The sequence below is a fragment of the Astyanax mexicanus genome, chromosome 5 (genome assembly GCF_023375975.1).
Source record: "Astyanax mexicanus isolate ESR-SI-001 chromosome 5, AstMex3_surface, whole genome shotgun sequence".
Lineage (NCBI taxonomy): Eukaryota > Metazoa > Chordata > Actinopteri > Characiformes > Acestrorhamphidae > Astyanax > Astyanax mexicanus.
In genome coordinates, this window is record NC_064412.1 from 26,243,402 (window position 1) to 26,269,976 (window position 26,575).

General features: G+C 40.9%; 3 protein-coding genes and 2 non-coding genes across 7 annotated transcripts; all 5 read left to right on the top strand.

Annotated features, from left to right (window-relative positions):
- Positions 1 to 341: 341 nt before the first annotated feature.
- slc25a38b (solute carrier family 25 member 38b) lies at positions 342 to 12,116 on the top strand. 3 transcript variants are annotated; one of them, XM_022675193.2, is made up of 9 exons: positions 342 to 573; positions 687 to 797; positions 1,020 to 1,152; positions 6,528 to 6,652; positions 8,044 to 8,128; positions 8,266 to 8,445; positions 8,992 to 9,160; positions 10,509 to 10,675; positions 10,856 to 12,116. In XM_022675193.2, exons 3-9 carry the CDS (start codon positions 1,138 to 1,140, stop codon positions 10,976 to 10,978), a joined length of 864 nt encoding a protein of 287 aa, XP_022530914.1. In that variant the 5' UTR covers positions 342 to 573; positions 687 to 797; positions 1,020 to 1,137; the 3' UTR covers positions 10,979 to 12,116. The 3 variants fall into 3 exon arrangements, with proteins under 3 accessions (XP_022530914.1, XP_022530918.1, XP_022530913.1); XM_022675197.2 differs by lacking the exon at positions 1,020 to 1,152; XM_022675192.2 differs by lacking the exons at positions 342 to 573; positions 687 to 797 and adding an exon at positions 4,548 to 4,607.
- A 422-nt stretch (positions 12,117 to 12,538) lies between these two features.
- Positions 12,539 to 18,371, top strand: LOC111192031 (uncharacterized). Its single transcript, XM_022668405.2, has one exon. The coding sequence runs from the start codon at positions 12,539 to 12,541 to the stop codon at positions 18,353 to 18,355; it is 5,817 nt and encodes a 1,938-aa protein (XP_022524126.2). The 3' UTR covers positions 18,356 to 18,371.
- Positions 18,372 to 21,595: 3,224 nt separating this feature from the next.
- rpsa (ribosomal protein SA) lies at positions 21,596 to 25,868 on the top strand. Its single transcript, XM_007257149.4, has 8 exons — positions 21,596 to 21,696; positions 22,812 to 22,983; positions 23,418 to 23,536; positions 24,212 to 24,457; positions 24,591 to 24,719; positions 25,237 to 25,405; positions 25,571 to 25,618; positions 25,710 to 25,868. Exons 2-8 carry the CDS (start codon positions 22,851 to 22,853, stop codon positions 25,802 to 25,804), a joined length of 939 nt encoding a protein of 312 aa, XP_007257211.1. The 5' UTR covers positions 21,596 to 21,696; positions 22,812 to 22,850; the 3' UTR covers positions 25,805 to 25,868.
- On the top strand, positions 22,536 to 22,675 carry LOC125802317 (small nucleolar RNA SNORA62/SNORA6 family). The gene has a single exon (XR_007439353.1). It is a non-coding gene; the product is annotated as a small nucleolar RNA SNORA62/SNORA6 family (small nucleolar RNA).
- On the top strand, positions 23,611 to 23,750 carry LOC125802318 (small nucleolar RNA SNORA62/SNORA6 family). The gene has a single exon (XR_007439354.1). It is a non-coding gene; the product is annotated as a small nucleolar RNA SNORA62/SNORA6 family (small nucleolar RNA).
- Positions 25,869 to 26,575: the final 707 nt, after the last annotated feature.

The window sequence follows — 26,575 nt, forward strand, 5'->3', positions numbered from 1 at the left end:
TTCAATTAAAGATATTAAAATGCAGTTCCTTTTTTGAAGCAAATAAAAATAATTAGCTACTTTTAATAAAATTTGCATTTAATCAAAGTGTAATAAAATAGTTTAATCAAATATGCATTTACATCAAAATGTATTTAAAAATATTTCGAGTTTCAAACAGTATTAAAAATATTGAAATATTGTAAAAAGTAGTTAATTTTAATGAAAGATAAAAATGTAGTGACTTATTGAAGCCTAAACTTGAAATTAAAGCGAAAGTTAACTGCAAAATGGCAGCCGAGTGTGTTCCCTCTTTAGTGCACTAAATAGGGAGCATGTGTGGCGATTGGTACGCATTAGCTAGCTGTCGTTAGCACCGTAGAGCAGCGAACGCTAGTGCTGATAGCCGGTAAGCTAGATGGCTAACGCTAAGTGTTTTAGCAGTAGACACAGCAGCTGACAGAACTTACAGCGAAGTTACACTGATATAACAGAAAATCAGGACAGAAATATTATATTTCCTCTCTGAAGATCTGAGACTTGATAACGGAACCGCGAAGGATCTAGAAAAGCCGGGTTCTGCAGCTCAAACAGGTGAAATCCTGTCAGGTGATTCTTACTTTAGACTGATGTAACTAACGTTGCTTTAGACTGATTTTCTGCTGCTTAATCCGTTCTGAATTCAGTGTTTTTGGTGTTTTGTCCAGATGTGGTTTAGTTTGAGTTTCTGAAGTGCATCATGAAGCTCTCAGCACCAGAACCCCCTCTCTTCTTTACTCTCTTCATCAACTTTGGTCCTTAATCGCTCATCAACTCAGGTGGGTTAACTTAGCTAACTATAAAATGTAAGAGTTGTATTGTTAGTTCTATGTATGACCCTGTTTATGATGTTATAAATAACTAGAAGGGTATATGTTGTTTAGCTGGAGCTGTGTCCTCTGTCAGTTCCTCCTCCTGTCAATGTCATGAATGCTAACTGGCACTCCTGCTCTTTAATTATTTAAACATGAATTATATTTCATGTTCTTTGGTAATTTAAGGAGGGAGGGTCTCACTGTGTCAGAAAACACGACGGCCAGTGAGGAGAGAGAGGTGAGGGAGTCCAGTTCTTCCTCTCCACAACTCCCACCTGCACCATCCTCCTCCTCCTCGTCCACCATGGAGGTCCTGCTGGTGAGTGTTTAGTGTGGTCAGTTCACTCTAGCTCTGTAGAGCTGATACTTGTGCTGGGAGGGAAACTGATAAATCAGATTAAAGTGATTTTTTAAACAGGGTAGCTATATTAGGTGCCATAGGGCATCTCGTGGGTAAAATTGTTTGTTTGACACTTTTCCTCACATTGAATATATTTTGGATATTTTTGCACCTTGTTTAATATTGACACCTTCCTAAAATAATCTCATTTTATTTTTCAGGAAATTATAAAGCAATGGTTTAAGTGAATATTTGATCATACAGTCAAGCAGTAGAACCAAGGTCAGAGTAGCGCTTATCAGTTGAGTTTTCTGACCATTTGGGGCTAAATAGAAAATTGGGTATTAAACGTTGTTATTTATTTTTGTCCATTTGACATCATCAGGAAGAAACAGGTTTCATATTTATCTTTTTTTTATTTTCTAATTTTTTTTCTGGCCAATAAAGATTTGAATTCCAGGGGAAAAAAATAAAACAATTATTCATACTTTTCATACAATTTCTTCATCTTGTAAAAAGTAGGTTGGATTATATATCAGATTTTTATTACAAAATAGAAAAAAATGTAAAATCAGACAACTGAATAGATATAATTTTTTTCATGTATATCTGATTGTGAGGAGCAGAAATGCAAAACTTACAGGTTTAGCCTCATACGGTCGGAAAATTCAACTGATGAGCATTACACTGACCAACCAACCACAAACAGTCCTAATTAAAACGTTTTGTAAATATTGATCGATAAGACAAAAAACTTCTTGAGAATTTCTAGCCACATTTATGGACTTGTCTACTTTGTAGACAAAAACATTAAATGTAACAAAACTTAAATTCTGCTACCTTTTTATTGTAATCATGATATTATTAAGTATTATATATTGACCCTGAATGTCTAATATTAAATAATTTCATGGTTGGGTGTACATAAATAAAAGTATATGGGAACACATATGTCAGAAAATGCACCTCTTAAATCCTGCTACCTCATTATTTTAATTATATTATTCTTTTTAAGTATTACATAATGGTATATAAGATCATGGAATACAGTCAACATTTTTATCATCATATAAAAGTATTGGAGGATTCCTTTAAGGCAGTTAAACCTGTGAAAAATCAAAAAAAAAAATTTATATCAGCTAGGTTGTTCAGTTCATACATATTTACCCTAAATGAGAAATCAATCAATACAATACATATTCTAGAAAATGGTTAGATAATAAAGTTTAGTTTAGTTTAGTTTAGTGTAGTTCAGTCTAGTTTAAAATACCTCCTCAAGTCAGCAGAATGCCTCCACAAAAATACACACTCCTAAGAGGGGATGAAAGACACATCAAACAGCATGAAGGCTGATTTCTGATTTGCTTCCAAAATGCACTTTCAAAATAAAAGATTTAACCAGTTTCTGCTTTTTCTAAATTATATTTTTGGAGGGAATACATTGGGGACGAGCCCTGAATTGTGAAATTGAGTTCAGTGAAGGTAGGGTGTAGATGATTTAGGCAAAAAAATATATATATATTTTAGGGAGGTAATAATATTATTAAAAGCTGCTTGTGATGTTAAAAGTAAAAAAAATGCCAATTGAAACTGTTGTTATTATATTGATTTTATGTACGTTTTTCTGTGCTTGCACGGTTTCGGCTCACTTGGACATAAATATAAAAAAACATTCACTTTGGATACATCTATTAATAGTCACAATAATATTTTTAAAGGTGTTTTTAAGACCATTTAATGTCACTGATAAAAGGATAATATGCAGTCAACCCATTTGAAAAGAAAATTACATTTAAATATTTAATTATTTGTATTGACTGGCTAAAATATTGTTAATATTGTTCTAGTTCACTACAAAGTTTTGATGTTTGGTTTTAGACAATATGTTGTTCATTTGTTCTTAGATTATGATTTAGTCCTTAATCATAAAAAAAACAATAAAATAAGTAACTGTTCAACAAATTAACTGAAATCGGAGCCTTCCCTGTAGATGAGGTTAACTGTACCAGACTGAAGGGTGCGCTGTAACACCATACAAACACTTACATTAATATAAATTAAGAATTAAGATGTACAGAGTGTGTATATATACTTGTATTTATATTAAAATGTATATATATGTAAAATGTGTATATATACTTTTTGTTGTTGAACTATTACTTCATAAGGTCAGCAGAGTCTGCAGTGTGCTCGCATATGTAAAATAGAGTTCCAGTCCATCAAGCCTCAAGTCTCTAATACTCTCTTTCTCTAACACACTCACACTAAAACACACAAAGCAGTCTTTCTCTCATTGGTCAGGATAATGATGGTTCTTGTGATAATTGGTTGTTGCCAGGGAATAGAGCAGCTGGATTGTAGGTTGAGTGGATAGAGACAGAGTGTGCATTCAGAATCAGAATGTGTTTTATTTAAAAAGAACAAAAAGTGTGAATTCTTTTCTGTACAAATAATATTAAAATGTACAAATTGTAAAAAAAACAATTCAAAGCTTAGATTGGGAAATGATACAGTATGTACAACTAAAGATATAAAACATGTATATGTATATATACATCAATGTGGAACCAACCATACCATGGAGGATAGTGGATATGTATGCTTGTAAGCCCAGTCTTTATAGTTGGGTCTAAATTTGGTAGTGCCATCCATTAGGATGCTTAGTTTTATGGCATTTTTGAGGTAGTGCCAGCCTTTTACACTTTGTAACGCCAACTTTTATCAAACTGATGGAATGCAAGTTTGGGCTTGTATGAATAGTGATCTCAGTGTTCGGGGTTTTTACTTTTGATAGAGACAGACAGGGCTTTTTGGTATTGCTGTTTTTAGCGCTGTAATGGGCAGTTCTGATTTTCTCCATCCTCTCCTAGTTCCATGTTAATTGAGACAGCAAGGCTGTGCTGAATGTACAGTGGCTGCTGGAAGCACAAAGCTTAACCCAGTTTTTTGAAGATGGGGGTACCACACACACATACACACACACACAAGTGTGTTCCAGTTCCTGTTGAGGATGTAATAGCCCCCATACTGCTATACACACACTCAGTGACCCACATTCACACACACACACACCCTCGGCAAGAACATGAGTCATGGCATTTTTGAATAGACACGATCTGGCAGAGCGAGATACAAAGAGCAAAGAGTGTGTGTGTGTGAGCGAGAGAGAGCGAGAAGCTTGTGGATTAAAGCAGCTGAAGCTGCTGTGGAAGGCAGGAGGCAGATAGAGAGAGAGGGGGGAAAGAGAGAGCAATGCACTTTAGGCATCATCATTTAGAGATAGAGGGGAAAGAGTGAGGGAGATTCAGGCGGGTGTTTGGGTTCTGTGTTGTTGTTTTGCTGTGTTATGGGGGTTTATTGTTTGTTGTCTGTAGTGATAGAGAATGCAGGAGAAAAAGGACTCTCAGCCAAAATCAGCCAGCGGCCTGGGGAAGGTAGGGGGATTAGTGTGTGTGTCTGTGTGTCTGTGTGTGTGTATGCGTGCGAGTGTGAGAATGTGTGTTTGAAGCTGTACATTGTGTTTATGTTCTACCATCTCACTAGGGCTTGTGCTTTTTTTTATTTGAATATGACCTGTCTGTTTTGTGTGTTTGTGTTTATGTTTATGTGTGTTCTTGGTTTGCTTTTGGCGTGATTGAGTGTGACACTTCTGCCCTGTATGTGAGGCAACTGTCTGCACACATCTTCATCACATTGTGCTTGTGTGTGTGTTTGTGTGTGTCTTATCAGGTCTTTTAAAGCTCTTCCTAAAATGAGTCTTTGTGATTATGCAGATGCGACAGCATAACCACAGGTTTGGGGATTGACTGTGTGTGTGTGTGTGTGTGAGAGAGAGTTTGAATGTGAGAGAGAGAGTTACTGAGTGTGTCTTGTGTTTTTTGTGATTACTTCACTGCTTACTTTGCTGTTGTATGGTGTGTGTGTGTGTTTTGTTGGTCAGTGTTACTGTTTTTACATTAGTGTATTTATTTTTAGAGATAGTATAATGATACTGTTCCTAAACATTCAATCTCAGCCAGTACCGAAGCCTTTATTTTAGCAGAGTACTGCTACTGAAGGCTTTATGATCGCCCGATACCAATACTGAAGCCTTTACTGTTGCCCAATACTGATACTGAAACCTATACTCTCGCCCGGGACTGATACTGAGCCATTACTTTCGCAGGGTTCCACTACTGAAGCCTTTACTATCGCCCATTACTGATACTGAAGCCTTTACTTTTGCAGGGTTCCACTACTGAAGCCTTTACTTCCGCAGGGTTCCACTACTGAAGCCTTTACTTTCACAGAGTTTCAATACTGAGGCCTTTACTATCGCCAAGTACCGATAATGAAGCCTTTACTTTTGCAGGGTACCAACACTGAAGCCTTTATGATCGCAGGGTTCCAATACTGAAGCCCTTACTTTTAAAGGGTTTCAATACTGAAGCCTTTACTTTCACAGGGTTCCAATTCTGAAGCCTTTACTATCGCAGGGTTCCACTACTGAAGCCTTTACTTTCGCTGGGTACCGATACTGAAGCCTTTACTATCTCCCAGTACCGATACTGAAGCCTTTACTTTTGCAGGGTTCCAATACTGAAGCCTGTACTTTTGCAGGGTTCCAATACTGAAGCCTGTACTTTTGCAGGGTTCCAATACTGAAGCCTGTACTTTTGCAGGGTTCCAATACTGAAGCCTTTACTATTGCCCAGTACCGATACAGAAGCCTTTACTTTCGCAGGGTACCGATACTGAAGCCTTTACTTTCGCAGGGTACCGATACTGAAGCCTTTACTTTCGCAGGGTACCGATACTGAAGCCTTTACTTTCGCAGGGTACCGAGACTGAAGCCTTTGTTTTCATAGTGTACTGATACTGAAGCCTTTACTTTCACAGGGTTCCAATACTGAAGCCTTTATGACCGCCCGATACCAACAATGTACTCTTAACTTTCACAGGGTACCAATACTGAAGCATTTACTTTTAAAGGGTTCCAATACTAAAGCCTTAACTATCGCCCAGTACCGACACTGAAACCTTCACTCTCGTCTGAAACCGAAGCCTTTACTCTTGCCGTGTACAATACTGAAATCTTCACTATCGCCTGGTACTGATACTAAGGCCTTTACTCTCACTTAGTACCAATACTGAAACCTTCACTCTTGCTTATTACCGATACTGAAGCCTGTACTATTGCTCAGTACTATTTTTCTGATATTTTTGTTAGACTTATTTTCTACTGATAAAGATTTAATTTGATGACTCTGTATCAAATCAGTGCCATCTCTGCTTATCTTGTGTCATTATTCCTTATTGTTTTACAACACATGTTTTACCCATACTTTGCTCTTTTTCTCCTTTTTATCTCTTAGGCACACCCTGCTCTAAAGGCATTTATGTGTGGTTCTCTGAGTGGAACCTGCTCTACGCTACTGTTTCAGCCCCTAGACTTAGTCAAGACTCGCCTGCAGACATTACAGAACAGCCTCAGCCCAGGGTGAGTTCATACAAAACAACACATAGAAACATCTAAAGACATCTATAGAAGTCTGCAAGTCTGCATACAACTTCAAACATGTTTAAAAAAAAAAACTCGTATGTACAAATACACTGCCTGGCCAAAAAAAGGTCACCACCTGGATTTAACTAAGCAAATAGCATTGGATAATTACTGTGTGGGTGATAATGTTTCAGCTGGCTGAAAGTGAGTGTAATAGTGAAGGTAAGAGCCTTTCCACACACACAATATAAGGGAAATCAAGGGATTGGGACTAAACAGCTATGTGACCACTTATCAGTGAGGCTAACCGGCTTCAGTACAATGGCTTCAATCTGCTAGTGGGTATAATGATTTGACTCTGGAGCAACAGAAGTAGGTCATGTGGTCTGATGAGTCCAGATTTACCCTGTTCCACAGTGATTGGCTCATCAGGGTAAGAAGAGAGACGGCTAAGTGATGCACCCACCATACCTACCGTACAAGCGTCTGTGGGTGCAGTGCTATAATCTGGGGTTGCTGCAGTTGGTCAGGTCAAGGTTCAACAACGTTATGTGCCTAAAAATGTATATATGCTGACTACGTAAATATACTGAACGTGCACATTATTCCATCAATGGATTTTCTTTTCTGCTAAAAGTGGTTCAAGTAGCATGAGATACCTTCTTCACAGATTAATTAGCCAGCAAACCTAAACCCTATTAAGAATCTTGGGAGAAAAATGAATGCAAAAAATTGTGACACTGCAGAAGCATGTGGAAAAGCTAATGGCGGTCCAAACTAATAGTACAGTGTGTGACCAGGCAGTGTATAATCAAACGTGAAAAATTTTAGCATATGTCTTTACACTGACATGCCATATGTCATGGGACAGGAACAAGTATCATGTTCCATAATCTCTCAATATACCTTCTGCTGTCCTATGACTTTTTGCATGTCAGTGTAGTGTACATACACATTTTAGCAAATGTCTGGAAACTACCCAAACATTTTTCTTTTCTCCAAGTATGTATGTATATACAGGGGTTGGACAATGAAACTGGAACACCTGGTTTTAGACCACAATAATTTATTGTCCCAACGGACAGTTCTGGTGGAAACAGGAGAGTTGAGGTGCACATTGAATTCTGCCGTGATTTGCACTTGCTCTTGCGTCCACAGTTAATCCTGTTGGATGTGGTTGATTCTTCTTGGTGGAATGCTGACATTACCCTGAATACCGTGGCTCTTGATACATCACAAAGACTTGCTGTCTTGGTCACAGATGCGCCAGCAAGACGTGCACCAACAATTTGTCCTCTTTTGAACACAGCAGCTTTAGCACCACTGAACCTATTATCACACATGTAGTCTGAATTTATTCTCTCCATCTATCTCTCTCTCTCTCTTAGCTCTCCTAAGGTGGGGATGCTGAGTGTGTTCATCACTGTGGTTCGTACAGAGAAGCTGTTTGGGCTGTGGAAGGGTGTATCTCCGGTGAGAAACAACACCTCCAATCTTCAAAAACACAATAAATAAATGTAATATTTTTATGTACATGCACAGTCATCATCTGCAGGAGTGTAAATTAAATCTCTCTATCTCTCTCCCACCCTCTCTTCTTATTTCTCCAGTCGTTTATGCGTTGTATTCCAGGCGTGGGGATTTACTTCAGTACATTTTATTCACTGAAGCAGCACTTTTTCGAGGACAGGGCCCCGAACGCAGGCGAGGCGGTTTTGCTGGGGGGCGGGTCGCGATGTGTGGCTGGAATTGCCATGCTGCCCGTCACCGTCATCAAAACTCGGTTTGAGGTCAGTACTTGTTCCTAATTCCAATGTCTGATTATTCTTATTTATCAAAGCATTCATTGCCTTCATTATTAAGGTGTGGAATTGCATTAAATTATTATATCTGTGCCATAACATGGTCTTAAAATGACAGTAATATTGTTCATTGCTTTAATTTTTTGGACAATATATCATACCAAAAAAAAGGCCAGGACCACTGCTTATCACTGTTGATAAGCAGCTTATTAAAGCCCAGCTCATCTTTTGGCAACATAAAGCAACACAGATAAGCATCGTACACACTGTAGCCTGTGTGTGTCCTTCTGTTTCTGCTCATGTTGAGCAAAACATGTTATTCCACTTTAAAAATATACAAAAATGAGACCATGAGACAGAACTGCTGTAGCCCTGTCGTATTCTTTGGACACCAAGAGTACGCCTCTCTTGTTCCATTGTTTTGGGTCATTGTCCTGTAGCATTACCTAACTTCTGCAGAGTTTTAGCTAATGTACCAGCCCCCTAACAAGAATCACTGATGGAGAAATCTCATTTTGTGTGTTTGTGTTTCAGAGTGGGCGTTATAACTATGTAAGTGTACTGGGGGCACTGAGGAATGTGTGTGAGACAGAGGGTCCGCGGGCACTGTACTCTGGACTGACTGCCACTCTGCTCAGAGATGCTCCATTCTCTGGCATCTATGTCATGTTCTACAGCCAGGCCAAACGGGCCCTTCCACACGGTAAGAACATACACTTATTTCTCTTATTTCTTAGTTAGTTCTCTGAATTCTGTCTGTTAGAGATGTGGTATTATGAAATAGCAAGGTCAAATAATTAGCTGGTAAATAATATATATTTTTTAAAGGTGTAAATAAGAGTTTTTGCAGATGAGTGCAGCACTTTATATATTAAATGGTCTGTGACGAGTTGTTTTTGTAAATAGAGCTGGGCGATTGTTGTATTACAATATTTAAAGACATTTTTACGATACATAATATTAATTATCATATTAACACATGCAGATAAAAAGGCATTTGTAGCAGAATATTCTTAAAAGTTGATCATTAAATAGTACAGTTGTTATATACAGTGAGTTTTTCTAATTAAATAGGAATAACTCACCAGGGCTGTCTAATGCGGTTGTGAGATCTTATTAGAGCCAGTTTAAGGAGACACCTAAAAGGATAAATACATAAGAGGATGCTTCAGAGTACTTATTAAATGTCCTCTCACGTCATCTCACGACTCGACTATTGCAATGCCCTGCGAACTGGCCTCCTGCCCTGTGTAGTAAAACCACTCCAAATGATCCAGAATGCAGCAGCGTGTCTGGTCTTCAACCAGCCAAAACGGGCACATGTCACCCCACTGCTCATTGAGCTCCATTGGCTACCAGTTGATGCTCGCGTCAAATTCAAAGCTCTTACAATCGCCTACAAGGTGATGACAGAACCGCTCCTTTCTAACTGCACTCACTCCTGAAGGCTTACGCTACCTCCCGGCCGCTGCGCTCCTCCAATGAACGTCGCCTCGCTTTACCAAACAAACATTCACACAAAGTAATCCAGACTGTTCTCATACAGAGTTCCCCAATGGTGGAACAAACTACCTTCCACTACCAGATCAGGAGAATCTCTCACTATCTTTAATAAACTCCTGAAGACAGAGCTCTTCAAAGAGCACTTACTCTCTTAACACCTCTAACACACTAACTACTTCTAACCTCATTTCCTTCTTCCCCTCCTTCACTTCTCTATCCCATTATTCCCTTTGACCTCCTTTAGGCCCTATCTAAAAATGTTTTACCTTTAACTTCTATTATTTTTGTACTTGACTATTGTAAGTCGCTTTGGACAAAAGCATCTGCCCAATCCAATGTAATGTAATGTAATGTAATGTAATTAAATGTCTAAAAATGTTAAGATTTGTTTTCAGTCTTTTAGACAGATTTTTTTCAGTGTAGGAAAGTACATTTAAATTATTTTTACACAGCACTGTTTTTAAACCAGGTAAATCTATAACAGAATCATTGTATTTTTAGATAAATGGTGTGGGTAATCGTATGCTCTTCTTTGGTTTGGGATTTAGAGGTAAGCTCATCAAGCCTGGCTCCAGTGGTGAATTTCGGCTGTGGCGTGTTAGCAGGTATATTAGCATCATTAGCTACGCAGCCAGCCGATGTCGTGAAAACTCACATGCAGGTGAGCCCAGCGCTGTACCACCGGACTATTGACGCTGTACGCTTTGTTTATTCCGTAAGTATGCACAATACCTTAGGTACCTTAACCTTGTAACTCCAGTGATATGAGGAATTGCTTAGGCTAATATGAAAATAATAAAAAAAATAAAAAAAAGATTTTGCTTTCATTTTATTTTCTAAATTTGTTCACTGGTCTCTCTCTCTCTCTCTCTCTATCTCGCTATCTCTGTCTTAGGAACATGGTCTTGGTGGGTTTTTCCGGGGGGCTGTTCCTCGTTCATTGCGGAGGACGCTGATGGCTGCTATGGCCTGGACTGTCTACGAGCAGCTGATGGCACGCATGGGGCTTAAATCCTGAGTGTGTGTGTGTGTGTGTGTGTGTGTGTGTGTGTGTGTGTGTGTGAGAGAGAGAGCGAGACAGTGTGTGTGCTGAAATGAGGGACAGTCCTTTTTGTAAAAGACTAAATTGAAGCTGACACTCCTTGGGGAATCACAGTGGGTGTGAGTATGTGTGTGTGTGAGGCTGCTAAATGGTGACACTTATGATTCTGACAGCAGGACTCAACAGATGCAACACACACACACACACACAAACACACCAACACACATTTTTTACACAGACACACACATTCTCATAAGAAACTCCACCACATCCAACCCTAACACTATGAACAGAACAAAAAATGCTGATTCAGTCAATCAGTCAAGACATGTTTATTATCTGATGTGCACTTCTATAGTTTGAAACGGAAATGCTAGGCTAACATTTCTAACAAACACTGGAATTAGACTGTCACCAGTCTTTTATGTATCTGAGATCACTCCACCATGTTAGCTATATTAGCAAATCTCTAAATTAAGTCATGCTACTCTACCTGAAGCTGGTGAATATCCTGCTCATTATTTTTAAATAATAATTATACAACAAACAATCTACTGCTGATCTGAGCTACACAGCTTAACCATATAGTTGTTGTAGCTAATCAACTTCTCAGAACCAGACTGATGTAGAATTGCTACCTTTCCCTCTCACAAAAAGAACACAGCTAATGACACAGATATAGCAGAATTTCTAAATGTTCTGATGGAGCAGACCCAAGCAGTTTTCTCTCGGAGAAAAAAAAAACGGAGTTTCAGGTTTTTTGGACAGTCCAGTTCTGTCGTAGTTATGTTAACTTCATCCCAGTCAGGAAAAAAAATATATTACCAATTGCAGGTCCATGACTGAGAATAAAAACACTCCGACATTAGATGTTGTTTGGATGGGTGTTGTTGTGGAGTCCCATTATCTGTAATGTAAAACTCCATACACTCATCAGTGGTGCACAGTGATGAATACAGCAATAATGCAAATATGACCTTTCTCATCAGCCTTTGTGTTTCTGTATAGTGTTGTGCCTCATTGCCACAGATTTGTGTTATTTAGCTCATTGTGGCTGTTTTTGAAGAGCCAGTCCTAACTAAAAGTATAAGGATACATGATGTGAACAGGGTATTTGTTCTGCCTTCCCCTAAGGCATGCATTATTTTATTCATTTTCTAGAGTAACTTGATTTTGTGACAGTCAGATGCTGCCATCTAGTGGCTATTTTCTTAACAGGAAGTACACAATTGAAGCTCAGCCCACATCCTGTGTTGTTTGAGAGTGAAGGCCATGTTTTCTCAGTCTACAGTGTTTCTCTCTGGGAATCCATCTTAATCCCTTGAGTTGTGGACATTATTTGTCTTTTTACCCATCTTTATCAACAAATACTTTATGTATCTTGCTGAATCTTCGATTAAAAACAAGAAAAGAAAGCCTTGTGGACTAATTTGAAGATCAAGGGTTAGCTAGCTGTCTAGCATTGCACACTTTAGGACACAGTGCGAGGGCAGCATAGTAAAAAGACAAGAGCACGGCGAACTCAAGCATTACAAGATGTCCGAAGAAAACAATATGCTACACCGGGAAAATGTAGAAGGGGATGCCGCCATCGAACAGCTTCAAGGCGCAGCTGCCCCAGAACCACTGATTGACTGTCAGCAGGCAAACAACAGGCAAGAACCTTTTCAAACACCAGATACTCGGTCACGAATATCAAAAAGATCTAGTGAATCAACCTCTACAGCAGCTGCTAGAGCACGTGCCAAAGCAAAGGCTGCTCAGGCTCAGCTTGTGTTTGCCGAAAAAGAAGCAAGCCTGATGAGAAAGAAAGCTGCACTTTGTGGTGAACTCGAAGCCAGTCTCCATGTTCTCAAGATACAGAGGGATGCCGCTGCTGCCGAGGCTGAGGCTGCAGCCTATGAGGAAGAACAAGAGATTGAAAGTGAGGAGAGGAGCTACAAACCATATGTACCAGGAAATCCACTCAGTGCTTTTGAACGTGCAAATAACTATGTCCAGCAACACTCAGCATTCTTTGGCAGACAACCATCACCACCACCGGTAAATATGCCGCTACACTCATTCAGTGTACCCAGCTATCCAGCCCCACTGCACAGACCTACTGTAATAAAGAAAGAAGAGAAAAGTGATCCATCTCCAGTCAAACATTATCTAATGCCACCTCACCAGCCTCCCCGGGTCTTCCAGGAACCGCAACAAGCACAAGACCTCGCCAGGTACCTTATGCGGAGAGAGATTGTGAGCTCCGGCCTTTTACAATTCGATGACCGCCCTGAGCACTACCGGTCATGGAAAGCGTCCTTCCTGAGTGCCACCCAGGACCTCAACCTGTCATCCAGAGAAGAACTGGATCTGCTGGTAAAGTGGCTCGGCACTGACTCTGCTGAACAGGCAAGGCGGCTTCGCTCTGTACATGTCCTGGATCCTGCTGCAGGCCTCCGTATGGTCTGGCAACGCATGGAAGACTGCTATGGAACACCAGAAGCTATGGAGCATGCATTGCTTAAAAAGATAGAAGAATTTCCAAGGCTAACAAACAAGGACAATGTCAAACTCAGGGAACTAGGGGATCTCCTCCTTGAACTGGAGTGTGCCAAAGATGAGGGATACTTACCTGGCCTCGCCTTCTTGGACACAGCTCGTGGGGTAAACCCTATCGCAGAGAAGCTACCCCATAGCCTACAGGAGAAGTGGATAACCATGGGCTCCAAGTACAAAACAGATCATGGAGTAGCCTTCCCTCCATTCTCTCTCTTCTCACAGTTCATCCGGCAACAAGCTAAGGTGAGAAATGACCCCAGCTTTGCCTTCACCCCTAGCAGCTTTACATCACAGAATCCAGAGAAATTTGTTAAGCCCAAATACAGAGCCTCTGTGAGTGTGCACAAAACAGACGTCGCACCCAAATTCACCGACAGCAACTCCAGCACTGCTGAGAAGAAAATGAGTGAACCAGACCGTGAGTGTCCCATACATAGAAAGCCTCACCCACTCAAAAAGTGTAGAGTCTTCCGTATTAAGCCCATAGAAGAACGCAGGGCCTATCTGAAAGACAACCGCATCTGCTACAAGTGCTGTGGTTCTACTCAACATATGGCAAAAGACTGCAAAGTGCCAATTAAATGTGCGGAGTGCAACAGCGAAAGACACATCGCAGCACTACATCCAGGCCCTCCCACACCCAAAGATGGTGCTGTCACAGAGAAGGAGGAAAGCGGGGAGTTGGACGAAGACATGCCGACAGTCACAGCCAGTTGCACAGAGGTTTGTGGAAATTCAGATATCCCACGCTCATGTGCCAAGATCTGCCCAATCAGAGTTTACCCAGCTGGGAAGAAAGAGAAAGCTGTCAAGATATATGCAGTACTGGACGAACAGAGTAACAAGTCACTCGCAAAGAAAGGATTCTTCAAACTCTTTGATGTAAAAGCCAGTTCAGCCCCATACACACTGAAGACCTGTGCGGGGACAATGCACACTTCTGGCCGACGAGTAAGCAACTTCATGCTTGAGTCTTTAGATGGGAAATTGCAGCTACCCCTACCCACACTGATCGAGTGTGACATGATACCGGATGATAGAGCTGAAATCCCATATCCTGAGGTAGCACAACACCATCCCCACCTACAGTCAGTTGCAAACAAGATTCCACCTGTGGACCCTGATGCTCCCATCCTAATTCTCCTAGGAAGAGACATCCTGCAAGTCCATAAGGTGCGTGAACAAATCAATGGGCCACACAACTCTCCTTATGCGCAGCGGCTTGACCTAGGCTGGGTCATTGTGGGAGAAGCATGCCTCGGAGCAGTTCACAAGCCAGTTGAAGTCAACGTTTACAAAGCCAATGTGCTGCAGAATGGCCGAACATCATTTCTCTGTCCATGTCCAAACAATATTCAAGTAAAGGAGGGCTACAGTGGTACACCACAGCACCACCATGCATTCTTCCCCCATCAGGATGAAGCAAATCTGGTCAAGAGGACAGATGATTTAAACCACTCTCTATTCGAGAGCTCCAAAGACGACAACAAACCAGCATTGTCAATAGACGACAGAGCTTTCCTGACTATCATGGAGAAAGAGGTCTATCAGGACACCGATCACAGCTGGGTAGCACCCCTACCCTTCCGGACATCACGGCAATCCCTCCCAAGCAATCGGGAACAGGCTGTAAAGCGTCTCAGCTCACTCAAGAAGACTCTGGAGAAAAAGCAAGAGACCAAAAGACACTATGCGGAGTTTTTGCAAAAAATGCTGGATAATGACCAGGCTGAGCATGCGCCTCCACTAGAGCCAGGTAAAGAGCACTGGTACCTCCCCACATTCGGTGTTTATCACCCAAAGAAGCCAGATCAAATAAGAGTAGTGTTCGACTCAAGCGCTACATGTGATGGTGTATCCCTGAATGATGTACTTCTTAGCGGCCCAGACTTGAATAATACACTGCTAGGAGTACTCCTAAGGTTCAGGAAAGAGCCTGTAGCTGTTACAGCTGATGTGCAGCAAATGTTTTATTGCTTTGTGGTCAGAAAGGATCATAGAGACTACCTGCGCTTCCTCTGGTACGAGGACAGTGACTTTGCCAAAAACATAGTGGAATACAGGATGAAAGTCCATGTATTTGGAAATACACCATCACCTGCAATCGCCATATACTGTATGAGACGGGCCGCCAAAAAAGGTGAAGCAGAATATGGCTCTGATGCAAGACAGTTCGTGGAGCGTCAGTTTTATGTAGACGATGCGTTGACCTCTGTGACCTCTCCAGAGCAAGCCATAGACCTCCTGACACGAACCAGAGAAATGCTGGCCGAATCCAACTTGCTGCTACATAAGATAGCATCAAACAGTGAACAAGTGATGGAGGCTTTCCCCGAGGACGATCGATCCAAAGACCTGAAAGACCTGGATCTCGGCTCAGATCCTCTGCCCCTTCAGAGAAGCCTGGGCCTTTCCTGGAATCTGGAAACAGACAGCTTTACGTTCCAGGTGTCCCGGGAAGTGAAGCCATACACCCGTAGAGGTATCTTATCCACTGTTAACAGCTTATATGACCCTCTCGGGTTTATTGCTCCAGTCATACTACAAGGGAAAGCATTAGTGCGAGAACTCTCTACAGAGCAGGGGTGGGACACACCACTTAACTCGGAAAAAGAACCAAAATGGAAAATGTGGAGAGAATCACTAAATGCTCTGGAAGACCTGCAAATAAAGAGATGCTACATCCCCATGCCACTGTCTTCCACACAGAGAAAAGAACTCTGCATTTTCTGCGATGCATCTACAACAGCGATAGGGGCTGTTGCCTACCTGAGAACAATTGATGCCAATGGCAACCCACACGTAGGGTTTGTTATGGGAAAGTCCAAGCTGGCCCCCCGGCCTGCCCATACTATCCCCCGCCTTGAACTTTGCGCAGCTGTATTGGCAGTTCAGATGTATGAGCTGATCAGGGATGAAATGGACATGCATGTGGATACAGTCAGGTTTTTCACTGACAGCAAAATTGTTCTGGGGTACATTCATAATTCATCCAGACGATTTTACGTGTATGTATCCAATAGGGTGACCCGCATCAGACGATCCACAAACCCGGACCAGTGGACGTACATCCACACCGACCACAACTCTGCAGACCATGCAACCAGATTTATGTTAGCAGAGCAGCTTCAGCAGAGTAGTTGGCTCTCCGGTCCCAGTTTCCTATCACGCAACAACCCAGAGGAAATTCCAAAGCCTCACACCTTCACCCTGGTGGAGCCAGACACAGATGCTGAGGTTCGGCCTGAAGTCACCGCCTTGGCTACCAGAGCCATGGATGCTCAGCTGGGCTCAAAGCGGTTCGAAAGATTCTCCCAGTGGAAAAATCTCTGCAATACAACAGCCAAGCTCATTCACGTTGCTGCAGCATTCAAGGGAAGCCCTGCCAGTTCAAAGCACAAAGGGTGGAACTGTTTCATAGACAGACTCTCCATAAGCGAACTGTCACAGGCGAAGAGTGTGATCATTCGTGCTGTTCAACAGGATGCTTTCGAAGTGGAATTGGAATGCCTGAAAGAAGGCAAAACCCTTCCCAAACATAGCCCCCTCAAAAAGCTCAACCCAGTGGCCGACAAAGACAACCTGCTGCGGGTCGGAGGTCGTCTGTCATCAGCACCTGATCTGTCTAGAGAAGAAAAACATCCCCTGATTATACCACGCACACACCACATTGCCACACTTCTGGTGAGACACTACCATGAGCAGATAGTGCACCAGGGTCGACACATAACTGAGGGAGCGGTCAGAGCAGCAGGATACTGGATTATTGGTGGAAAGCGGCTGGTGTCCTCTGTCATTCACAAGTGTGTGACCTGTCGCAAGCTTCGTGGGCGGCTGCAGGAACAGAAGATGGCAGACCTGCCCACTGACAGACTCACACCCGAGCCTCCATTCACTCATGTGGGCCTGGATGTCTTTGGGCCCTGGGCCATCATGACACGGAGGACAAGAGGAGGAAGTGCAGACAGTAAGCGCTGGGCAGTCATTTTCACCTGCATGGCCACCAGAGCTGTCCACTTGGAGCTGCTTGAATCCATGACAACTGACAGCTTCATAAACGCTCTAAGAAGATTTTTTGCAGTACGTGGGCCGGCCAGGCTTCTTCGTTCTGACAGAGGCACTAATTTTGTTGGAGCCTGTAAAGAGCTGGGCATTAACATGGAGGACTCAACCATAACTGCCTACCTGCAAAGCAAGGGGTGCTCTTGGGTTTTCAACCCACCACATGCATCACATATGGGGGGTGCATGGGAAAGGCTTATTGGCATTGCAAGGCGCATCCTAGATGCGATGCTGCTTCAGACTGGACACACTCGCCTTACACACGAGGTCTTAAGTACTCTCATGGCTGAAGTGATGGCTATCATAAATGCCAGACCCCTGGTGGCCGTGTCCTCTGACCCTGATATGCCAACTGTCCTCACGCCTGCGCTGTTGCTTACCCAGAAGATAAGCACCGTCTCAGCACCTTCAGGAAACTTCCAAATGGCCGAGCTACATGGAAAGCAGTGGAAGCATGTACAATGCCTAGCAAATACATTTTGGAAGAGATGGAGAAGGGACTACTTGTCCACATTGCAAGGTCGCCGAAAGTGGACTGATGATCAGCCGAATGTCAAGCCCGGTGATGTCGTCCTGTTAAAAGACAGCCAGGCCCACAGGAATGAATGGCCTGTGGGAGTGATTGTGAACACCCTGCCAAGCAGTGACAAGAGGATCCGTAAAGTGGAGGTCAAAATAGTAAAAGATGGGACTGTTAGGGTGCTTCTGAGGCCAATCTCAGAATTAGTTGTTCTTCTCTCTGAGTAAAGTGAAAAAAAGATGTTTGTTAATAGAGTTTAAATGCAAGTTCAGTTTAATTAAGTAATTTTGTAGTGGCATAATAATATTATACCAAGCGGGGAGTGTTCTGCCTTCCCCTAAGGCATGCATTATTTTATTCATTTTCTAGAGTAACTTGATTTTGTGACAGTCAGATGCTGCCATCTAGTGGCTATTTTCTTAACAGGAAGTACACAATTGAAGCTCAGCCCACATCCTGTGTTGTTTGAGAGTGAAGGCCATGTTTTCTCAGTCTACAGTGTTTCTCTCTGGGAATCCATCTTAATCCCTTGAGTTGTGGACATTATTTGTCTTTTTACCCATCTTTATCAACAAATACTTTATGTATCTTGCTGAATCTTCGATTAAAAACAAGAAAAGAAAGCCTTGTGGACTAATTTGAAGATCAAGGGTTAGCTAGCTGTCTAGCATTGCACACTTTAGGACACAGTGCGAGGGCAGCATAGTATTAGTCTGGCTAAATTGGGGGGGGGGGAAATCTAATTTACTCAATTTTCATTTTTACCTCAGATATAGGTAACCAGCCAAGTCATTTTTGGTCTTTGTAGTTTGCTTATTTACATTCACACTGAAACTGTGAGGTTAATGTGGCTAACAAGAAATTGTAAAAAAAAAAAAAATTGCTTGGCTGGTCGACTATATGTGTGTTTGTAAGTGTGGAAAACTGTAAATTTGATGTTTGATGGCTTTAAGTGTCTTTTATAAAAAGTATTTGCTCAAAACCTGTTGTGTATTCAGTGGAAGCCAGAACACAGTACGTTTGTTAGCCACAGGCTAATAAGAAGATGCCAAATGCTGCTTTTCTGGTCATGCTGTGTTAATTTATGTATAGAATAATATAAATTAAATATATTTTAACTGGATTTATGAACTTGGGTTATAGTACTCATTTCTATTAATCTCATAGTCTGTGCACTTTAATTTAGGAGCAGTGGCCTCTATTTACACTAAACCTTGTCTGTGTGTGTGTGTGTATGCGTGTGTCTGTGTGCATTTCATGTTTCTGTCTGTGCCACACATTGATGTGTACAATACAGAATGAATATGAACTTTATTGGCCTTTTCTTGATCAGTATTGTTCACTTTTGTTTTTATTTTGTATCTGTGACATTGCTGTAGATAAAAAAAATATATATATATGTGGGTGTACACTCTGCCCCAAATGTATTGGAACAATGAGGCCAATTAATTAATTTCTGCTTTAATGTCAAACCCAAATATTTTCTGTATACAGCAGGAATAATGAAATTGACCTCATTGTTTCAGTAATTTTGTAAGGGAGTGTATTTGCTCAGATGGATTCTGTGCCTAAGTTTATATGTTAATAAATCTGTCCTGTTTTCGTAAATGTTCTCTGAGATATATTTTTTAGTATAAATGGCACCATAATAACACAAAAACTTTTTAAAAGGAGGAAAATTAAACATGTATTGTTCCATTAACTCTCCCTGTACAGATGCTAAAATAACAGCCTTTTTAAATGTAACGTATTGGTATCAACACCTATTCCAGCTACAGCTGTGTAATTACTTCCATTCACCCCAAAGTTACAAGAAGAGTTTCAGCCCTAACTGATTTTTTATTAATGTTCAGCATAAAAGGACAGCCAATCAGAACACATCTAGTTTACGTATACTGGCCCTAAAGGTGCAGTGTGTTGAGATTGTTTTAGTCATTTATTGGCCCACGTAAATTATGTAAGTGGAGGTCAATACTTCAGGCTTAAACATAAAGGTAACGAGTCAACCAGTTAAATCTTTCAGCATATGGTGATGCCACAGTCATACATGTCTGGGAATCCCAGAGAGTCCTTTCTCTGAGTAGTACAATGGTTCTACCTCTTCTCCATCAATGAGTGTGGGTGATGCTATTAGCTTGGAGCATTTTCCTCCAAGTGTGTTATTCTCCAATGTTATTGTGTTAGTGACTGTTGATGGCATAAATATGGCATACACATCAGGTATTCTAATGTTGGCTTGCTTGTGAATCACTTAGCATTTCCCTGAGCACAGCCAAATGTGTGATTTCTCCACTCACTCACACACACTAAGCTGTTGTGGCTCAGTAGATGTCCTCAGCAGAGGTGATATCGCTGCATCCTCAGGCACAGTGAGACTGCGGCCTCATTCTGATCTATAAAAAACACTGCAGAGTTCCATTTATGAATATTGTGGCGTGGAAGAGGAAGGAAGACCCGTGAGACTCATGCTGAATGCTCAACAGCTCCTTTATTGAACCGGCTTGCCACTCACTTACAGCCTTTACCAAGATTAGGAGAGCTAAATCCATCCCCCCAGAGCTCAAACAGCCCAAAGGCCACCAACCCAGCTGTGTGTCTCCCAGTTGGCAGATCCAGAGTGGTGCCCACCCTCTCTGCATAACCCCTCCCACGGGAGATGCCCCACCCCTGTCATCCTCGCACACAGGAGAACAGAACCATGCCTACAGGCAGCCACACACACAACCCAGAGCCGCCACAATATTATTTATGTCAGTAGTAGGTGGTGTGCCATATTGTATCGTACGCAATAATATCGCCGACATTTTTGAATATCGTGAATGATATTATACCCTAAAATATCGTGCCTTATCACCCACCCCTAATCAGGGTACAACTTTTTTGCTGTTTTTAGCAAAAGAAAAATTCACACTGTTCTCAAAACCACCCTATTGAGTCATATTTAAACCTTAAATGCAAGTTAGCAGTGATGTAGCAGTGTCTTCAGATCCTTTTTAAATGTCTACAAAACACAATTTACTCATGAAAACAGATGTGTAAGACTAGTTTAAGCAGTGTGTAAGATTAGTGGAGGACAACATACCAACATGCATAAAAACTGTGATTAACAACCAGGGTCATTATACCATATATTGATTTCAGCCATTTCTCATTTTCTGCAAATAAATGCTCTAAATTACTATATTTGTATTTGGAATTTTGGAGAAATGTTGTACGTAGTTTATAGAATAAAACAACTATGTTCATTTTACTCAAATATATACCTATTAAAAGCAAAATCAAAGAAACTGATTCAGAAGCTGAAGTGGTCTCTTAATTTTTTCCAGACTTGAAGGTTGGTTTAGCAGCTACTTCAACTATCGTGCGGTAGGTGTTGCAAATTATATTATACCCTTCTCAGGTGTTGAGCAAAGCCATGACTATGGTCCTTCTGTGCAGCAGGGGGCGGTATTTTCGACCCCTGCCATCATCTGATTGGTGGGCTACTGGGCTACAAAACTGACGTCATGTCCCTTACCCGCCCTCTTTTTGCCGTGGTGCGCTGATCTCCATACGGCGTTGTCTCGTGGTGAGCCGAGTTTACACATTTAAAAAAATTAAAAACCTTATAATTAATGATATTTATCCTTAAGATGACGCCTAAAGTGTTAATGTAGATGTACATGTGTCTGAATGGCGGTTATAAGCGCTATAAAGGGGGTATTTTATCAGTTTAGTGCAGATAGAGAAGGCCTGCGCGTGCTATCCACGCTGTGAGATGGCGCGCTGGAGACCCGGATTTACATGTTCTTGCTCGATATAATGTCTAGTTATATTTAAGAAACGTCATAACTTCATATTACAGGATTTAAACTATTTGTAAAACCACGTGAAAGGCTAACTATCTGACAACTTTTACTCTTTTCGCTACGGTGAATGTAAAAACGTCGCTGGGACTTTTATTCTGTAGTCTTTCTCTTTTAAACTGAAAGTTTTTAGAAAAGTATGGTATAATATGCTCATTTTTTTGACAAATGTAATTTAACCATTATCAAAAAGAGAAGCTAGCCAACGCCTCTTAGACATTTTTGGTAGGTTTATATTTTACGTTTTTCTATTAACGTGTATATAATTTTTAATGCGTCGATGTGTCTAAAATAATGAGGCATACAATTGGGTCATAAAGATATAAACCTGCAATAATAAGATATATTTTTGGCTGTTTATATTTTAATGGTTTTGACATTGTTGACACTTGCTTCGTTATGCAGATCACTTATGTTAGGGCCATCATAAAGCAATGGTGATCCAAAAAATCAGCTTATTAAAAAAATAATAATCTTGTATTGGGATCATAGGGATCTTTTATCTCTAGTTTTTGCTGTTTTTCATACTTTCTAAAGTGTAAAGCATAAGCTTTGTGTTTTTATTGCACACTATTAAAACCTGGCACTGCTGTTGGTGTTTGGGTGTCGGAAGTGTGCTAAATAAATCTGGCCGGGTTTTCGCTAACACCATGAGGGCTTTAGCCCCATGACTGGGGTTTGATAGTGACCTGAGCCACATTGCTTTTAAACCACAATCAGGTTAACAGTTTTATGCTGAGCAAAGCTTTTTATTTTTAGTTGTGGTCATTGTTTATATTGTCTGTGGACCAATTTGTCACTAATACCCATCTTTTTATTTCTTGCTGCTGGCTTTCAGCTCTCCCAATAAACTCGTTACACAGGGAAAGTGGTTACGATGTCCGGAGGTCTAGATGTCCTTCAGATGAAGGAGGAGGATGTGCTGAAGTTCCTCGCTGCAGGAACCCATCTTGGTGGAACCAACCTGGACTACCAGATGGAGCATTATGCATACAAGAGAAAGAGTGACGGTAAGAAACACTTTGAATGGTGGACACCTTTATAAATGTCTAATTTTTAAGTCTACATACATAACACACTAACTACTTAACCTCTACACAACTAACTACTACACAACCTCATTTCCTTCTTCCCCTCCTTCACTCCTCTATCCTATTATTCCCCTTTGACCTCCTTTTATCCCTATCCAAAGATGTTTTACCTTTAAACTTATTTTACATTGTACTTGACTATTGTAAGTCGCTTTGGACAAAAGCGTCTGCCAAATGTAATGTAATGTAATGTACATACGCTCAAGTGTGGCCAATGTAGGCCTGCTTGATTTTGCAAATTTGGCTAAAAGTAATTACTTTTTATTTATTACTCAATATTAAAATCATGTGTAAAATCTGTATTTATAAGCTATTTTTGTACTGATTTAAATAAATGGATTTATTTTGGACAGGCATTTACATCATCAACCTTAAGAAGACTTGGGAAAAGCTTCTGCTGGCTGCACGTGCCATTGTTGCCATTGAGAACCCTGCAGATGTCTGCGTCATTTCCTCCAGGAACACAGGCCAGGTAACTGGTGCCACAGATCACCCTGATTCTGCATGTAGACCTGTCTTTTCAGAGTGTAGCTGCGGGCAGTGTTTAGTGCACACTGTTAAAGCCTGGCACCACTGTTGGTGTTTGGGTGTCGGAAGTGTGCAAGAGTGATCAGGCCGGGTTTTCGCTAACACCATGAGGGCCTCCGCCCCATGACTGGGGTTTGATAGTGACCTGAGCCACATGGCCTTTGTTTTTAGAGATCTTCACATCTTAAGAGGCTGTTTTTCAAACAAGTTATTTCTGATATGTGACCAAATGTCAAAATTAAAAGTATGGGCATAAACTTAATCTGTCTGGTGAAACTGGCTTTTGGATTTTAACTTTTCTGATCAAATTAATGTATTTAATGTTTAGCCCTAGTGGTTTGTGATTGTATCCTTTTTAGCATAGTTTAGCAGCTTAATTAGTAATTTAGTAGTTTTGTAGATTGTTATAGTTCTGTAAATTTTTAATCAATGCATTTAAACAGTAGCCAATTGTTAACTGTATTTGTATATCAGCAAAGTACATCATACAATATAAGGTATTAAGTGGCATACTTAAGTTACATAAATATTTTTTATAAAACAATGAAGAAAGTGTGTATAGTGAACTATACCTGTGAACTGTAGCAAGTTTAAATGTTCTGATTGGTTTCTGTTTCAGAGGGCTGTTCTGAAATTTGCTTCTGCCACCGGAGCCACCACCTTTGCTGGGCGTTTCACCCCTGGAACCTTCACCAATCAGATTCAGGCTGCCTTCAGGGAGCCCCGTCTCCTGATTGTGACTGACCCCCGTGCTGACCATCAGCCTCTGACCGAAGCTTCATACGTAAACATTCCCACCATTGCTCTCTGCAACACTGACTCTCCTCTCAGATACGTTGATATTGGCATCCCCTGCAACAACAAGGTACGTAAACTGATGTATTTCAAGACAATTGCCATTATCTTCTATCAGCTTTTCCATTCTTGAAATTGTTGCAGACCAAACTCATCTGAATTAATACAAATTAAATATTTTCTGTATGATAACTGTTATACAGGGTCCCCACTCTGTCGGTCTGATGTGGTGGATGTTGGCCCGTGAGGTTCTAAGGATGCGCGGTACCATCTCTCGGGAGCACCCCTGGGAGGTCATGCCTGATCTTTACTTCTACAGAGACCCAGAGGAGGTGAGTTATCAGCATCCCACATTAATTTAAAATGGTATAACTCTTGAAATTCAGTTAGCTTTATATAGTATTCAAGAAAATCACCAAAAAAAAACAATGGAACCCTAGAGGACTATTTTCTGCAATATAATATAAACTATATTTACTTTCAGATGTCTGCAAGTTGGGACATGACTTGTTATAATGGGCATCTTCATTTATTTAAGTGTATAGCAGATTGCACCTCTGTGAACTTAACTTGGAGGATCCAGACCTTTCCAGAACTTTTCTTGCCATTTTACTTGGTTTACAGTAAAGTAAAAGCACCTCTTAAACCTGGCTGATCACTCACTCAAGCTTAGTAACCTGACACAGATGTCTGTTCTCTAAGTTTTAATGTGTATCAGTGGCTCAATCCTTGTTTGTGCTAATCTTTATCAAATAGTTGTGTAGTGTTAAGCTTTTTTTATAACATTCAACATGAGCAAGTGTTGGTGACTGTCAACACAACATTAATATAAACACATTCTCCATGCAGATTGAGAAGGAGGAGCAGGCTGCTGCCGAGAAGGCTGTCAGCAAGGATGAGTTCCAGGGTGAATGGACCGCTCCCGTTGCTGATTTCGCTCAGCCCGAGGTTGCCGATTGGTCTGATGGTGTGCAGGTGCCTTCAGTGCCCATTCAGCAGTTCCCTGCTGCCATTGAAGGTAAGTTACAGCACCTTGTATATGTTTTCTTATTTTAATATAGTTAGTTTGTACATGTTTCGTTAATGCTTGACATTTTATAATGCGTCTTTATGTGTAGCTTAAAATATAATTTTCACTTCTAAATTGAGTGTTTGGGTTAATGCTGCTTGATCTCGTTTTCAGCGGCTGCACCTGCTAAGGCTGCTGCCCCAACTGCTGAGGTTTTCGCTGGTAAGTGTTCTCCTCCATGTTTAAATGGATAGATAATCTCTGCTTTGGATGGTTTGGTCATGATGTTAATTGAGTGTTTTATGTTCATCAGAGGACTGGAGTGCTCAGCCTGCCACCGAGGACTGGTCTGCTGCCCCCACTGCTCAGGCTGGAGAATGGGGTGGCGCTACTGCCGACTGGTCATAAATGACTATTTGCAGCTCAGAGCTCTGTTTGTGTCTGAGGAGTCAATAAACCTGAGTTGTTTAAACTGTTGTGTTTTTATGCCTTTTTTTTTTTTTTTTTTCTCATTACACCAATCCTGCAGCTGTGGAGCAAGTTCATTTATTTTGCATGTGTATCGCTTAAATAGCTTAATGCTTGTTGGTTGTACCTAACATTAGCTTAAATAATGGGTAATTGGTGTATTGGACCATGACTAACCTATGTGTTTCGGTGAGGGCTCCCCCTTTATTTTAATAAGCTGTTTAATCAAGGCTGTTGAGCCATGTTTTTGTATTAGGCTGAAAATGGTAAATTGTTTTTATAAAAAATATATAATGCAGTATTGCTGCTATAAAACTACTGCTGCAAAAGTCACATTTGATGAGTATGAAAATCTGTTTGATATGGTAAGTTATTTCATTATTATGAAACGTTGGATGTGAAGGTGATGTATAGTTATAATCTAAACATCACTTATGTCTGGCTTACAGTTCACTGGTTATATGGAAAATTAAACTCCAGATATTTTATATATATATATATATATATAAATATAAATAAAATATCTGGAGTTTAATTTTTCATATAACCAGTGAACTGTAAGCCACAGACATAATGACCTGCACTCATCTGGCCTTTTGACAATGCTTGTTACTCCCATTATATCCCATTTATTGCACAGCAAGCACTTGGAGCAGACCTAATACCACCCTATTAATACCTGGTACACCAACCCCATATTCTGTAGCAACT

Excerpts from the sequence above, each read along its gene's own strand:
- rpsa (XM_007257149.4), top strand. The coding sequence starts at position 22,851 with ATGTCCGGAGGTCTAGATGTCCTTCAGATGAAGGAGGAGGATGTGCTG. Across the intron at positions 22,984-23,417 it reads ATACAAGAGAAAGAGTGACG|GCATTTACATCATCAACCTT; the intron begins GTAAGAAACACT and ends TATTTTGGACAG. Across the intron at positions 23,537-24,211 it reads CCTCCAGGAACACAGGCCAG|AGGGCTGTTCTGAAATTTGC; the intron begins GTAACTGGTGCC and ends TTTCTGTTTCAG.
- slc25a38b (XM_022675192.2), top strand. The coding sequence starts at position 4,557 with ATGCAGGAGAAAAAGGACTCTCAGCCAAAATCAGCCAGCGGCCTGGGG. Across the intron at positions 4,608-6,527 it reads CAGCCAGCGGCCTGGGGAAG|GCACACCCTGCTCTAAAGGC; the intron begins GTAGGGGGATTA and ends TTTATCTCTTAG. Across the intron at positions 8,129-8,265 it reads TGTGGAAGGGTGTATCTCCG|TCGTTTATGCGTTGTATTCC; the intron begins GTGAGAAACAAC and ends TTATTTCTCCAG.
- LOC111192031 (XM_022668405.2), top strand. The coding sequence starts at position 12,539 with ATGTCCGAAGAAAACAATATGCTACACCGGGAAAATGTAGAAGGGGAT.